Below are 12,771 nucleotides of genomic sequence, written 5' to 3' on the forward strand. Positions count from 1 at the left end.
TATCATAAAATAGTATCATATGCGACCTTATTTATTGTCATGCATGACACATAGTAGCATTACATTTATTATGATACGGTATCTACCTATGCTATTCTAACCATCTCTCTTCTTTAATTGTTTGCTACATCAGCGTGTTTGCTAGTTCCGAGTACATGATACCGACTAAAATACCACAACTATGGCCAGCCTTAGGGAGTACACTAGAACCAATATTTTGACCATTATTAACAATAACCTTTGTCATAGAAGGGCACACTACTAGGAAAAGGGCTACTAGTAGCGTGGGTTTTTTGGCTATCAGTAGCGCTGGTACCCGCGCTACTGCTACGACGCTACAGCTAAATTTTAGCAGTAGCGCGTTTTTTACCCCGCGCTACAGCTACTCCTAACTACTAGTAGCGCGTCATTCTTCCCCCACGCTACTACTATTCTAAGTACTAGTAGCGTGCCTTTCTTCCCCCATGCTACTAGTATTCTAAGTACTAGTAGCATGCCATTCTTCCCCCACGCTACTGCTAAGTAATTAGATTTTTTTTAAAAGTTACATGCAATATTCATGGATGGAAAACAAGACACATCCAAGGCAAAATAAAAGAAGGTCATAGAACCATCTTAGCACTTGCAACATTCATGGATACAACATTGAACATCTCAACTCAAAGAGATCACGAGATACCATTTATACATCAGACGCGCACACAACCGTCACCCAAAGGTGGGTACCTTCCCTAGCGTTCCACCACCAACCTAACATGACCACTTCTCTAGATGTATGTACCAAGGCGTCGAGGTCCTTCACCTTGGCAACCTCGAGACGGTGGCGTCGAGGTCCTCCACCTCGGCAACCTCAAGACGGTGGCGTCGAGGTCCTCCACCTCGGCAACCTCGAGATGGTGGCGTGAAGGTCCTCCACCTCGATGACCTCCAGACGGTGACTCAAGGTCCTCCACCTCGGCGACCTCCGGCATCGCAATCACTTGGACAATCATCTGTGTGACACGGTTGCCGGGCTTCACAGCAAAGTCCGCCTCCGAGTTGTTGAAGAGCACGACGCCCACCGGGTCGCGATAGTCTGCGTCGATCACCTCTGCGTCCACGTCGGGAAATTGAAAACATGTTAGTTCACATTCTTGTGAGTACGGTATTTTCTTCATTTATCAGTCTCTTTTAGTCTATTATGAATCTTCAAAACGGAAAGACACCTACTAAATGCATACCCTAGCTATACGTGTTCATGCTATCTTGTCGTTTTGGTGCATACAAGAAATTTATACTTGTGTATTTGAGCTATATATGCTTGCAATATTTGACAGTTAACATTCTGTTCAACATTTATTGTTGCATGGATAGGGAAATAGACAACCAAGGACTTCAGAAAATCGATTCCCACTGCTTTTGAAAACAGGGAATAGGAGAAGTCTATTTTGAATTTTGATATTCCATGCCAACTTCAAGTATATATGCTACTATGTAATCTTTGAACGTGGATCAAAATGAGATTTCAGGCTTTGTCAACCTTACCATGATCAGTACTAAATTCTCTAGGCTGCTCAACCTTTCCTTGTAGAGAGCATTTCTTTTACCTAGTATCTCGTCGTTAAGTTTGGGAAGAAACCTGCATACCTTCAGATGGTCATCCATATCCTGAAGAAAAAAAGTATACATTTTCAGTGATTCACAATATATCATCGAATACTGCTCTAGTTTACTCTAAGAATAATTGCTACAAGACTCTCTACATACATACAGGCAAAGCAATTTATGGCGTACCATCTCCCGCGGCATCAATTTCCTTCTCTGATGCATCCACATGATGCTTGAACTGTCGGACCACCTAAAGATACAAAGTTAAGCAGGTAAATTTCGAAGACATGGTGAAAAGTGGTGAAGTGAGTTCAGTGCCAAAACTAAAGTTTAACTTCATGAATGGTAATGATTATATTATTGATATATGATCCAGCAAAATACTGACCCAGCAAGAAAAACACACATGAAACGAGCAGGGGCCGCCTTCTGGATCCAGCAGCTTTGGCAATCAGTTACTACTGTAGTTACCTAGGGAGGGTCGTCGTCGCGGCAGCGGGTGATGGACTCGCAGCCGCGGGTGTAGGGGTTGGTGGTGGTGCTGATGCGGCAGTTGTAGTAGGGCACCCCTGGCCGGGAGCACAGCACGGCGTCCCCCCGCAGCGTGTCGTAGCTGATGTACCTGCGCCCGCCGCCGGTCGCCCACAGCAGCCGCCCGTGTAAAACGGCTAATATAGTTTCTCAAGAAACACTTTCCGGTTTTCTTCCCAAAAAAAGAAAGAAAATAAGCTTCAAGGGCAAAGGAAAGCAGAAAATACTGCGCATCAACGGAGTGCCTGACTGCACTCCAGCAGTGGTTTATCTCTTGAATCTGAAGAACTGAAGCAATTTAGATGATGCAGGTAGGACACATTGACACGGGCCCGGAGCCTTCAAGCTACAAGACGCAACAGTGATGCATCTTGCCTCGACATGATCAAATTATATGACTGAAACAACTAGGCAGCCTCGGTGACGATCCTGGAGCTGCCTGACGACGTTGGCTGCATGGCGGCTGGCGGGGAGGGCCCCCTGGGCCACGACTCTCCTTGCGTTGGTGGGGCCCCCCGTGCATGGACGCTTTGGCTGCCCCCCCCCCCCCCCTTGGGACTGCCTTGGGCGGGGGCGTGGGGGACGGGAGGGGCGGGGGGCGCCATAGTGCGTGCCTCGCTCTGTCTGACTCCGGCGCCTTTGAGCCCATCGCCGACAAGGCTGTCAAGCGCCGTGCTCTGAAGGACGCCCTTGTTGGCTGCTCGCCCCGTCTGCAGGCCAAGGCAACGCGTGACCGTGTGCTGGACGCGGTCGTGCAGCCTCTGTCTGCGGCTACGGTGGCGGGTCTTCGTGCTGCTGCCGCCGTCAAGAACGCCCGGGTGTCGGCTACTCCTCCATGATGCATGATCTCTTAGTGTTCTGCCCTAAGCTCGGTCGAGTGTGTGCTCGCCGACGACCCTTGCTTTCTCCTCCTCCCGCCTGTTTGGGTGGCATTGTATCTTCCTTCCTGCTGGGTGTGTGCGTGTGCGTGTGTGCGGGTAGCTGTACTGCCGCGTGGGTGCATCATTGTGCCCATGACTAGTGGCTTTCGTTGTCTTTCCTTCCTGTCTTGGAATGTTCAGGGGCTTGACGACCCGGACAAGTGTGATCTTGTCCGGGACGCTCTCTACGCCGCGGGTCCTTCTGTCGTTTGTCTTCAAGAGACCAAACTTGCTTCTCTACGTAATCTCAAAGCTCGCTCTTTCCTCCCCGCTTCGTTCACAGAGTTTGTCACTAAAGACGCCGATGAGACGCGCGGGGGGATCATCACGGCCTGGGACCCTCGGGTTTTATCTCTCGACACCTACTTTCGGTCACGTTTCTCTCTCACAGTCTCGCTTTGCTCCACTTGCTCTGACCTAGCCTTCTCCGTCACCAACGTCTACGCCCCTGCCGATCACTCCCTCACGGCGGCTTTCGTTGACGACGTGCTTGCCCTCGCGCCCTCCATCCTGGGGGCGTGGTTGGTGGTCGGAGACTTCAACCTCATCCGGTGGGCGCATGAAAAGAACAATAACCGCTTTGACGGGCGACATGCGTCCACTTTTAATTCTTTAATCAACACGATGGGGTGGCACGAGCTGCCGCTGTCCGATAGATTGTTCACCTGGTCGAATAAACGGGACCCCCCCACGCTCGCTAAGCTGGATCGGGTTTTCTTCGACTCGCGTTGGGATGTGCTCTTCCCTGACTCTTCTCTTGCCTTGCGTCCCCGTACCACCTCGGATCACTTTCCCCTCGTCGCCTCGGTCTCCACTCGCCTCCCTCAGGCAGGGCGTTTCTTCTTCGAAAATTCGTGGTTGCTGGACCCTAGCTTCCTCCCCGCGGTCTTACCTGCGTGGTCGCGTGTGCCCCGGTCCCCCTGTGCCGCGTCCCGTATTGCCCGTCAGAAGAAAGGTGTCAGGTCTGCCGCCAAGGTATGGAAACGGCACCACAAATACATTCCTGTTTTTGATAACAACTGCAAGTTCCTGGTGGACCTGTTTGACTTCCTTGAGGAGCACCGGCGGCTCGCGGCTGCGGAGATGGCGTTGCGCGACGACGCCTGTCTGGCACTTGCCAACTCGGTGGCTCGCCAGGCTGCTTTCTGGAGGCAGCGTGGGAAATGTCGAGCCGTGGCGGAAGGGGACGAAAATACCGGCTACTGCCACGCCCGTGCTTCGCATCGACGGCGTTGCAACACCATCCGGGTGCTCGCGGTGGGAGGGGGTGAGCTCGTCTCCCACAACGACAAGGAGGCCGCCCTGAGACGCTTCTACGCCAACCTGCTGGGCCGGGCTCCCCGCGCATCATGGGGGTTCGATCTGGCGGCGCTTTACACTGGCGCTCCGATGGTCGATGGGGCTCCGCTGGTTGACCGTTCTCTCACTCCGAGGTCCGGGAGGCTGTCTTCGCTCTCGACAGGACCAGCGCGCCGGGGCCGGATGGGCTCGGCCCGGCCTTCTACCAGGCCGCCTGGAGCGTGGTCGCGGATGACCCGCTCGCCCTCTTCGACGTCGTCCACAACGGCACTGCTAATCTCGGCTGGATCAACCGCGCCCTCATCGCCCTCCTTCCCAAAAAGGAGGGGACCCCGGGGCCCGGCGACTTCCGTCCCGTCTCTCTTCAGAACGGTGATGTGAAGATCCTGTGTCGGGGGCTCACCACTCGGCTTCAGCGGCAGATTGGGCTCTTGATCGACGATGACCAATCCGGGTTCCTGCCTGGGAGAAGTATCTCGGAGAATTTCGTCTACGCAGCGGAACTTATCCAATGTTGCAAGAAGAGGGGGGCGCCGACGCTGGTGTTCAAACTTGACTTCGCCAAGGCCTTCGACTCCATCGCCTGGCCCAGTCTTTGCCGGATCATGGAGGTGAGGGGTTTTCCCGCTAGGTGGTGTGACTGGATGGACCTCATCCTCTCGTCCTCAACGGCGGCGGTCCTCTTCAATGGGGTGCCCGGGCGGTGGTTCGTCATCCGCAAGGGGCTGCGTCAGGGCGACCCCATGTCCCCGTACCTCTTCCTCCTGGTCGCCGATGTGCTCCAGCGCATGATCCGCTCCGACACTGCACTGCAGCACCCTTTGGTCGATGGCGCGCCCCCCGTGGTGCTTCAATATGCTGATGACACGCTTATCATTATGCGTGCGGCCCCCGAGGGCGCGCCCCGGCTGCGGATCGTCCTCGACCTGTTCGCCGAAGCTACCGGGCTTGTCATCAACTTCAACAAGAGCACTCTCGTTCCCATGCATGTCGCCCCTGACGTGCTGGCGGCTGTTGTGGCGTCCTTTGAGTGCTCCGTCGGCTCCTTCCCCCAGATCTACCTGGGACTGCCGCTCTCCAGCGACAAGCTTACAATGGAGGACTTCGCCCCGATGATCGCTAAGGTCAACTGCTACCTTGCCGGGTGGCGGGCGAGGCTTCTGCCGCCCGCGGGGCGCCTGGTGCTCATCAACGCGGTCCTTGACTCGCTCCCCACGTACGCCATGGTCGCCATGCGGCTGCCGCCCAAGGTCCTGCATAAGCTCGATGACCTACGACGCGCGTTCCTTTGGAATGTGGCGGATAGAGCGTCGGGCGCCCAGTGCCTCGTCGCCTGGGATCGGGTCTGCCGGTCGAAGGCGGAGGGCGGTCTCGGGGTACGAGCCCTAGGTGTGCAAAACGATTGCCTCCTTCTCAAACTACTGCACCGCCTCCACTCCAGCACGCCGTCGAGGTGGGCCTCCTGGGTCTGGGGCCAACTGGCGGGGCGGTCCCTCCTCGGTGCCAGGTGCTCCCCTCTGGTGGGTGAGCACTGGTCGGCCCTCCTGCGGCTGCTCCCGGTGTACAGAGCTCTCACCAAGGTGGAGGCGGGGGATGGCCGCGCGACCTCCTTCTGGCATGACCACTGGCTCCCTTGCGGGCTTCTCCGGGCGGCCTTCCCCGCCCTGTTCACTCATGCCGCCTGCCCCGAGGCTACGGTCTGGGAGGCGCGCCGCCGCGGCGTTCGCGCGCTTCTGGTGCCCCGGCTCACCCCGCGGGCGGTCTGGGAGCTTGAGGCGGTTCAACGACTTGTGGAGGCACGCCCCCCTCTAAATGAGCCCAACGTCCGGTCTGTCACGCTTTGCGCGGCACGCGGCGGTGGACTCTCCTCTCGGGGCGCATACGCCCTCTCCCACTACGGCGGGGTGGCCGCGCCCGCTGCCTCCTTCCTTTGGTCTTCCCGTGCCCCCTCAAGAGTGAAGTTCTTCGGGTGGCTGCTCATCCAATCCCGTGTGCATACGCGGGACGTGCTGTTGCGCAAAACCATCCTCACCGCCGAGGAGGCTGGGTGCCCCTGCTGCAATGTGGAGCTCGAGACGGCCGACCACCTCATCTTCGGGTGTCCGTTCGCGGCGCAATTTTGGCGTAGGATAGGGCTGCCCCCCGCCGCGGGCTCGGTCCGTGCGCTTCATCGCTTTGACGTGTCGCCGGTCGTCGGCAACAACTCCCCTGCGAGCTTCGTCCTTCTCTGCTGCTGGTGGCTTTGGAAACGCCGCAATGCATGTGTCTTCCGGGGAGACGAGATGTCCCTGGTCGCTACGCTCAAGGCCTGTCGAGATGACGCGGTGCTCTGGTCGGATGAAGGCCGATGATCAATCCCACACCGACGTTTGGTTGTCTGTCCTTAGCTGAGCCGCGTGACTCGCGAACTATGAGAGTTGCGCTACGCTCTCGCCCCCTCTTGTACTGAATATACTATCGGGTGGTTTTGCCCTTTTACGCCAGATCTACCACTATCCCCCTCAACTGACATTATGTCAGGTTAACGAACGAATTGCTATGCCACCGTAATATCACGCGTGCAGTAGTACAACTACAACAATAATTATCAAATTTGGAACACTAATCGTGGGAGTAGGAAAGGCAGAGCGGACATATGTATACATTACCGAGGGTGATGTCGCAGCCGCTGAAGAACTCGCCGTCGATGTAGAGCTGCGGGAAGGTGGGCCAGCTGGAGTAGTCCTTGAGCCCCTGGCGGAGGGCGTCGTTGGCGAGCACGTCGAGCGTCTCGAAGGGCACGTCGAGGGAGCGCAGGATCTGCACCACGGTGTGGGAGAAGCCGCACTGCGGGAAGTCCTTGGTCCCCTTCATGAGCAGCACCACCTTGTGCGCCGACACCACCTTGTCCAGCGTCTCCTTCATGCCCGCCGGGGGGCCCTCGGCCGCCGCCAGGCGCCCGACCGGAGCCGCAGGGCCGGGGGAGGAGGGGCCGTCAGGGGGAGCGCCACAGAGAACCGAGCGGGTTGAGGTCGCGCGGAGAGGGGGAGCGGGAGGGCCGCGCCGGCGAGCACCGTGGCAGAGGGGGCGGCGGCGGCGATCACGGCGGGCGGCGGGTGGCGTGTGGAGGTCGCGCACCGGCAACGACGGATGCAGGCAGAGGACGGATGAGTCGTGGCTGTGGTTGACTGGATGGCACAACCGTCATTTCCTCGCGACCTTTTGTGGCCGGCCGAGAAGGCCGCCTCCAGCCCTGGCTGAAGAGTCCTAGGCATAGCAATAGCGCGGTGTGTCCCACCTGCGCTACAACTATTCATCTAGTAGTAGTGTAGGTTTTATATCCCATGCTATAAGTATTGTCTGTTGAGGAACCAAGGTGGAAATCATTTAGTAGTAGCGCAGATTTTTTGTGCCCGCGCTACTACTATGCCATATCAATAACGTGTTTTTTTTACCCGCGCTAGTACTAAGTAGCAATAGCGCGGGTCAAATAACCCACACTACTACTAAATGTCTATCTATAAGGGTTTTTCTAGTAGTGGCATTGTAGACCGGAGCAAATGTCTACAATTATTCCAGTATTAAGACATTATGAAAGCCATTTTGCCACACAAAACTACGAAGCGTGTAAGGGTATTTTTGTAAAAGATTACATGTTAATTTTCTTAAATGTGCATATCAAACAGTACTTTATAGAAATTTATATTATGATTGCATAAGGTACATATATGTGAGCTACTTATATTAAAGAGTATGTGGTTCAGCAAATGTTATTCATCTAGAGGGGGACACGAGGAATGGGACGCAGAAATAGCTCAGCCTTCCTTCGAACAGTTGCTCCAAACATCTCTGTCATGTCTATTTCCTTTGGGTCCACTCTGGGAGGAAGCTCCCAGTTAAAATGGTAAATTAGGCTAGCTAATGCAATCTCAATGTTTGCATATGCAAAATCAATCCCAGGGCAAATCCTCCTCCCAACACCAAAAGGAGTGAACTCAAAGTCCAAACCTCTGAAGTCCGCAACACCATCACATTCAAATCTCTCTGGCATGAACTTTTCAGGCTCATTCCAGTACTTCGGGTCCCTAGAGATTGCCCATGTGTTGGTTAGCGTAGTAGCCCCTCGTGGTACGTCGTATCCTTGAATCTTGCTGTCTTGCACACACACTCTAGGGAAGAGCGAGGCAGGAGGGTGTAGTCGCAAGGTCTCTTTAATAACCACCTGGAGGTATTGCATGCTTTTTAGTGAGGCCTCTTGTACTGTGGCATGTCCTGCTAGAACATAATCTGCCTCGGATTGCACCCGCTGCATGACTCTTGGGTTTGTCATTAGTTCAGCCATCGCCCATTGTAGAATAGTAGTTGTGGTGTCAAGTGCCGCACCGAAGACATCCTGTTGGGATACAAGTAAAATTGATCAGAAGACTGTGAAATTATCAAAGAAGAAGGATTCGATCTAGATGGACGCTATGTGACATCTCGAGTGACAGAGGGCTACAAAAATGAAAAGAGAAGACATAACGTGACTTGAATGGGAACCGCATAATTTTACATATTTGCTAATTCTTGATCAATTGTGAATTAGTTAAATCTCAATCAACACTGTAATCATCTCTTTATGCGGAGATTCATACATATTTTTTTTCTGTTTTTTTTTTCATTCTTTGGTGCATGATTTACATCGTTCTTTGGTTTCTACTTTTATGTTTTTCTCCGCACGCAACTATAGTTGCACATCACCGTCAGTCATGCAATTGCAACTACACATCCCTCATCGGTCGCGTGCAACTACAACAACACATCCTTTGTCAGCCATGCAACTACAGTTGTTCATCTCTCGTTGGCCATAGAGTAAAAAAAAAAGAAAAACAATGAAATGGTAAAACAGGCAAAACAGCCTATGCTGATGTCAGATGAGTAAAATCTGAATCGAGTGAGATTTAGTCACACCCCACCTTTTTACCGGCAAAAAGGGAAGGGCCCCTTTCTGACTAGGGCACTATCTCTTCTCTCCTAGCTAAAATCGAAAAGGTTTGACTCATTCTGTACCTCTATATGTTGGAACCTATGGAAACAGAGAAACGGAAGGGTCTTCTCTAGATCTCACATAGCAAATGAATGGAGCACTGCCGATAAAATACATGAAGAGATCATACTAGCTGTGGGCCTCGGCGCGAGGAAGAGATGTCCAGAACTTTGTTGATTAGTAGTAGTTTAAGTTGAGTGTGGAGTGGAGGTGTGGATGTGCCAACCGAGTGTGATTTTGGCCATCAGATGTAATCTTTGTAATTAATTTCTACCTTCTATAAAGGTAAGGTACGTAATTTGCGTTCTCTCGAAAAAAATGGACTGATGAAAATTTTGTTTTCATGCAATTTAGGATTGGCAAATCCTGAAGAACGGTGGAACTTTATGATGGTGTATAATAAACGGAAACGTTCGAGTTTTAAGCATAATTTTAAATAGCGCGCTAGCTTCTGCCACTATTTGTCATAATCCGTTATTTGAAACTTTGGTTTTAAGATCGATAGAGCTTACTATGAGCAGTGCCCTTATGACTCCGTCGGTTAGGGAAACTCGCATGTTGCCTTCTTTCTGGATCCTCAGCAACACGTCAACCATGTCCTGTTCGTCGTCTCCATCTCTGGCTGCCCTTCTCTCCTCGTGACTCCTAAGGATGTTGTCCATGATCTTGAACATCTCTTGACGGTGCCGCTCTGCCTTGCCGCTGCGCGGCAGAAGCCGAATCAGCCGCGACGACGGGAAGAGATCCCGGAGGTCGAACAGCGACGACAGACCCACTCCTTGCTTGACGATCTTCAGGAACGCGGCTCTGTCGGGCAGCCTGTCCCCGAAGATGGCGCGCACGGCCGAGTCTGTCATGAACTCGTCGAGCCTCTCGTCGACGTTCACGAGCCGGCCGTCGGACGTCGCCTGAATCGTCGAGACGAGGCGGCCCGCCTCCTCCTCGCGGATCTGCCGGAACGCCTCGACGCGCCGCGCGCTGAGCAGCTCCGTCATGAGGATCCGGCGGAGCAGGCGCCAGTGGTCGCTGTAGGGCGCGAAGACGATCCCCTGGCCATGCCTGGAGAACTCGTCGATGCCCGGGCTGCTTAGGCGCTCCGAGAAGGCGGCCTCGTTGCCCTTGTAGATCTCCCTCGCGGCCTCGGCTGAGGAGACGACGATGGCCACGCGCTCGCACAGCCGGAGCAGCATGAGCGGGCCGTGGCGGAGGGAGAGGTCGCGCATGGTGCGGTGTGGGAGCCCGCGCAGCAGGTGGTGCAGGCTGCCGATGATCGGAAGCTGCCACGGGCCGGGAGGCAGCCTCGGCCGGGGCTGCTTGGCGGCGGCAGAAAGAGCGCGTAGGACGGCGTGGTAGAGGAGAGCCAAGAAGAGGCATAGGCCGAAGTGGTAGTATGGCATCGTGAACGGCTCCATGTGAGGAAGGGCGAGAGTCGCGCGCATGTACTGCATACTAGTAGACGGAACAAGGGGCTCTATATATGATCCTCGCACCATGATGCGATTGTGATGGCCCGAAACGAAACAAATATAGCAACAAACCAAATTAAAGGCAACATGTACAGGATTCCTCTTTTTATAGCTGTGCCAATTAATATTCAGAGTTTGGAAATGATGTTCTCGAGCTCTGCTCTCAGCTTTCTTTGGGACTTAATTTCTTCCTACCATCAGCACAACCTCTAACCGCCCCTAGCTTGACGTTGAGGGAGAGTGACTAATCAAGCGTGATAACCAAAGCAGAAGGATCGTAAAGTTTCTGTTTACTCTTCATCTCTCACTAGTCACTACACAGATTGCTTGCTGGGACAATAAGTTACTCTAGTTGTTAGGTTCCGGGTCACTGAAACCATTTCTATTCTGATGATTTTAGGTAGAATCATAATTCTGACATACGGCGTAGATCACAACGTATTGTGATTGTATATAGTAGCAAAATCCCCCCGCGCGCGCTGTGATACGCTCGTGGGGGCACATGATGCATCGACACGTAATACTAACGAGTACTGGTGAGAGGAGGATGGAATCAGAAAATACCATTTGGTGAGCTAGGAGGATAAACCCCTGCATTAAATTTCCCAAGATTGCATTTTCTTACTTTTAGTGCTAATGCATTTGTAGTTACTTTGATAATATGTATGGGGACTAGTGAAATGTACTACTTGTCGTAGAGATATGACTGAGAAGTATCGAAGAGTTTCTTTTTCTGAGAAATTGATAGGATCTCTGTCTATTCATATAGAAGATGGAAGTTTTTTCAGATTATTAGGGAAAATCGGAGTAGAAAGCCCCCCACCGGCTGTAGGAGCAGAGGGAACCAAGAAACATGCAACCCCAAACTCACCGTCACACCAAATGAACCCAAAGGGGTACCGCACCACCACACCATAGAACCCCACTGCTGGTGAAGGAGAGAGAAACCAGACCACTAGGGGGGGGGGGGGGGAGTAGGTCAAGGCCGCCCCAACATTGAAGGTGAAGATAACGTGCCGCAAGAACGTTGCGTCGTTCAAACCAGCTAGCACCAAGGCGACCGACACAACACAGGCCACCACCCTGGCATCCACCAAGCTGGCACTACTGCAGGATGCTGCTAACGCGACACTACGATCAGAGACCCTTCGAGAAATTGTGTGCGATGCAATAATCGCAAACCCGGTGTAAGAGAACCGTCTAAAATGTGCAAAACATTTGCGATGACGGATGCATCAAACACGGTTCAGATTCTTGTTGCGTGTGCGATGCAGGACATACGGTTCAGTTCAATTAACTGTTTGCGATGAGGAGGAACAAAAGAAACGGGCAACCAGATGAAGGTGTGTGCGATACACAGCATACGGTTCACTCGGACGAACTGTTTGTGATTAGGCAACACAAAAAAAACAGTCAGCCAGATCAAGGTTTGTGTGATATACAACATGCGGTTCACTGGGATGAACTGTTTGTGTTGAGACAAGAGAACATAAATGATTCAATATAACAAGATATGTGTGATACGCGACAAACATGTCTGTAATCAGAAATATGTGGGAAGACTGATAACAGCACAGACGATTCCTGTTAACAAGCCGTGTGTGTTGTGAGCAAATGATTACTGGTATACAATTGTCAATGATTGATAAAATCATCACCGACGGGTTCCCTTGTTTAGTCCGTGTGCGATGTGATTTGCTCTGTCTACAAAGCATCAACATATATACTTAAAAAGACAACATTGCATAACCAAATTAAGCATACAGTTACACAAGTGACTACACAGATAACATTTTCACACACCAAAGTAAGCAATTACATGCACACTAAACTAGGAGAAATGAGGATCTAATTAATTATCTACTTCTTGTTGCGATGACGCTTGCCATTGCTCTGCTTCCGGCTGGATCCTTGGCCGTTTTGGGAAAGGAGGCACTTCCTCATGCCAATGATCCGTCTGTAC

The 12,771-nt window shown here is 52.6% G+C and overlaps 1 protein-coding gene and 1 pseudogene across 1 annotated transcript; both read right to left on the minus strand.

Moving 5' to 3' along the window:
* Nucleotides 1-605: 605 nt before the first annotated feature.
* On the minus strand, nt 606-7,606 carry LOC123138382 (monothiol glutaredoxin-S7, chloroplastic-like; annotated as a pseudogene).
* Nucleotides 7,607-7,975: 369 nt separating this feature from the next.
* Nucleotides 7,976-10,835, minus strand: LOC123134612 (desmethyl-deoxy-podophyllotoxin synthase-like). Its single transcript, XM_044553831.1, has 2 exons — nt 9,855-10,835; nt 7,976-8,709 (listed from the first exon to the last, which is right to left on the minus strand). The coding sequence occupies exons 1-2, from the start codon at nt 10,833-10,835 to the stop codon at nt 8,095-8,097; spliced, it is 1,596 nt and encodes a 531-aa protein (XP_044409766.1). The 3' UTR covers nt 7,976-8,094.
* Between the last annotated feature and the right edge of the window lie 1,936 nt (nt 10,836-12,771).

The sequence above is a fragment of the Triticum aestivum genome, chromosome 6B, assembly GCF_018294505.1.
Source record: "Triticum aestivum cultivar Chinese Spring chromosome 6B, IWGSC CS RefSeq v2.1, whole genome shotgun sequence".
NCBI lineage: Eukaryota > Viridiplantae > Streptophyta > Magnoliopsida > Poales > Poaceae > Triticum > Triticum aestivum.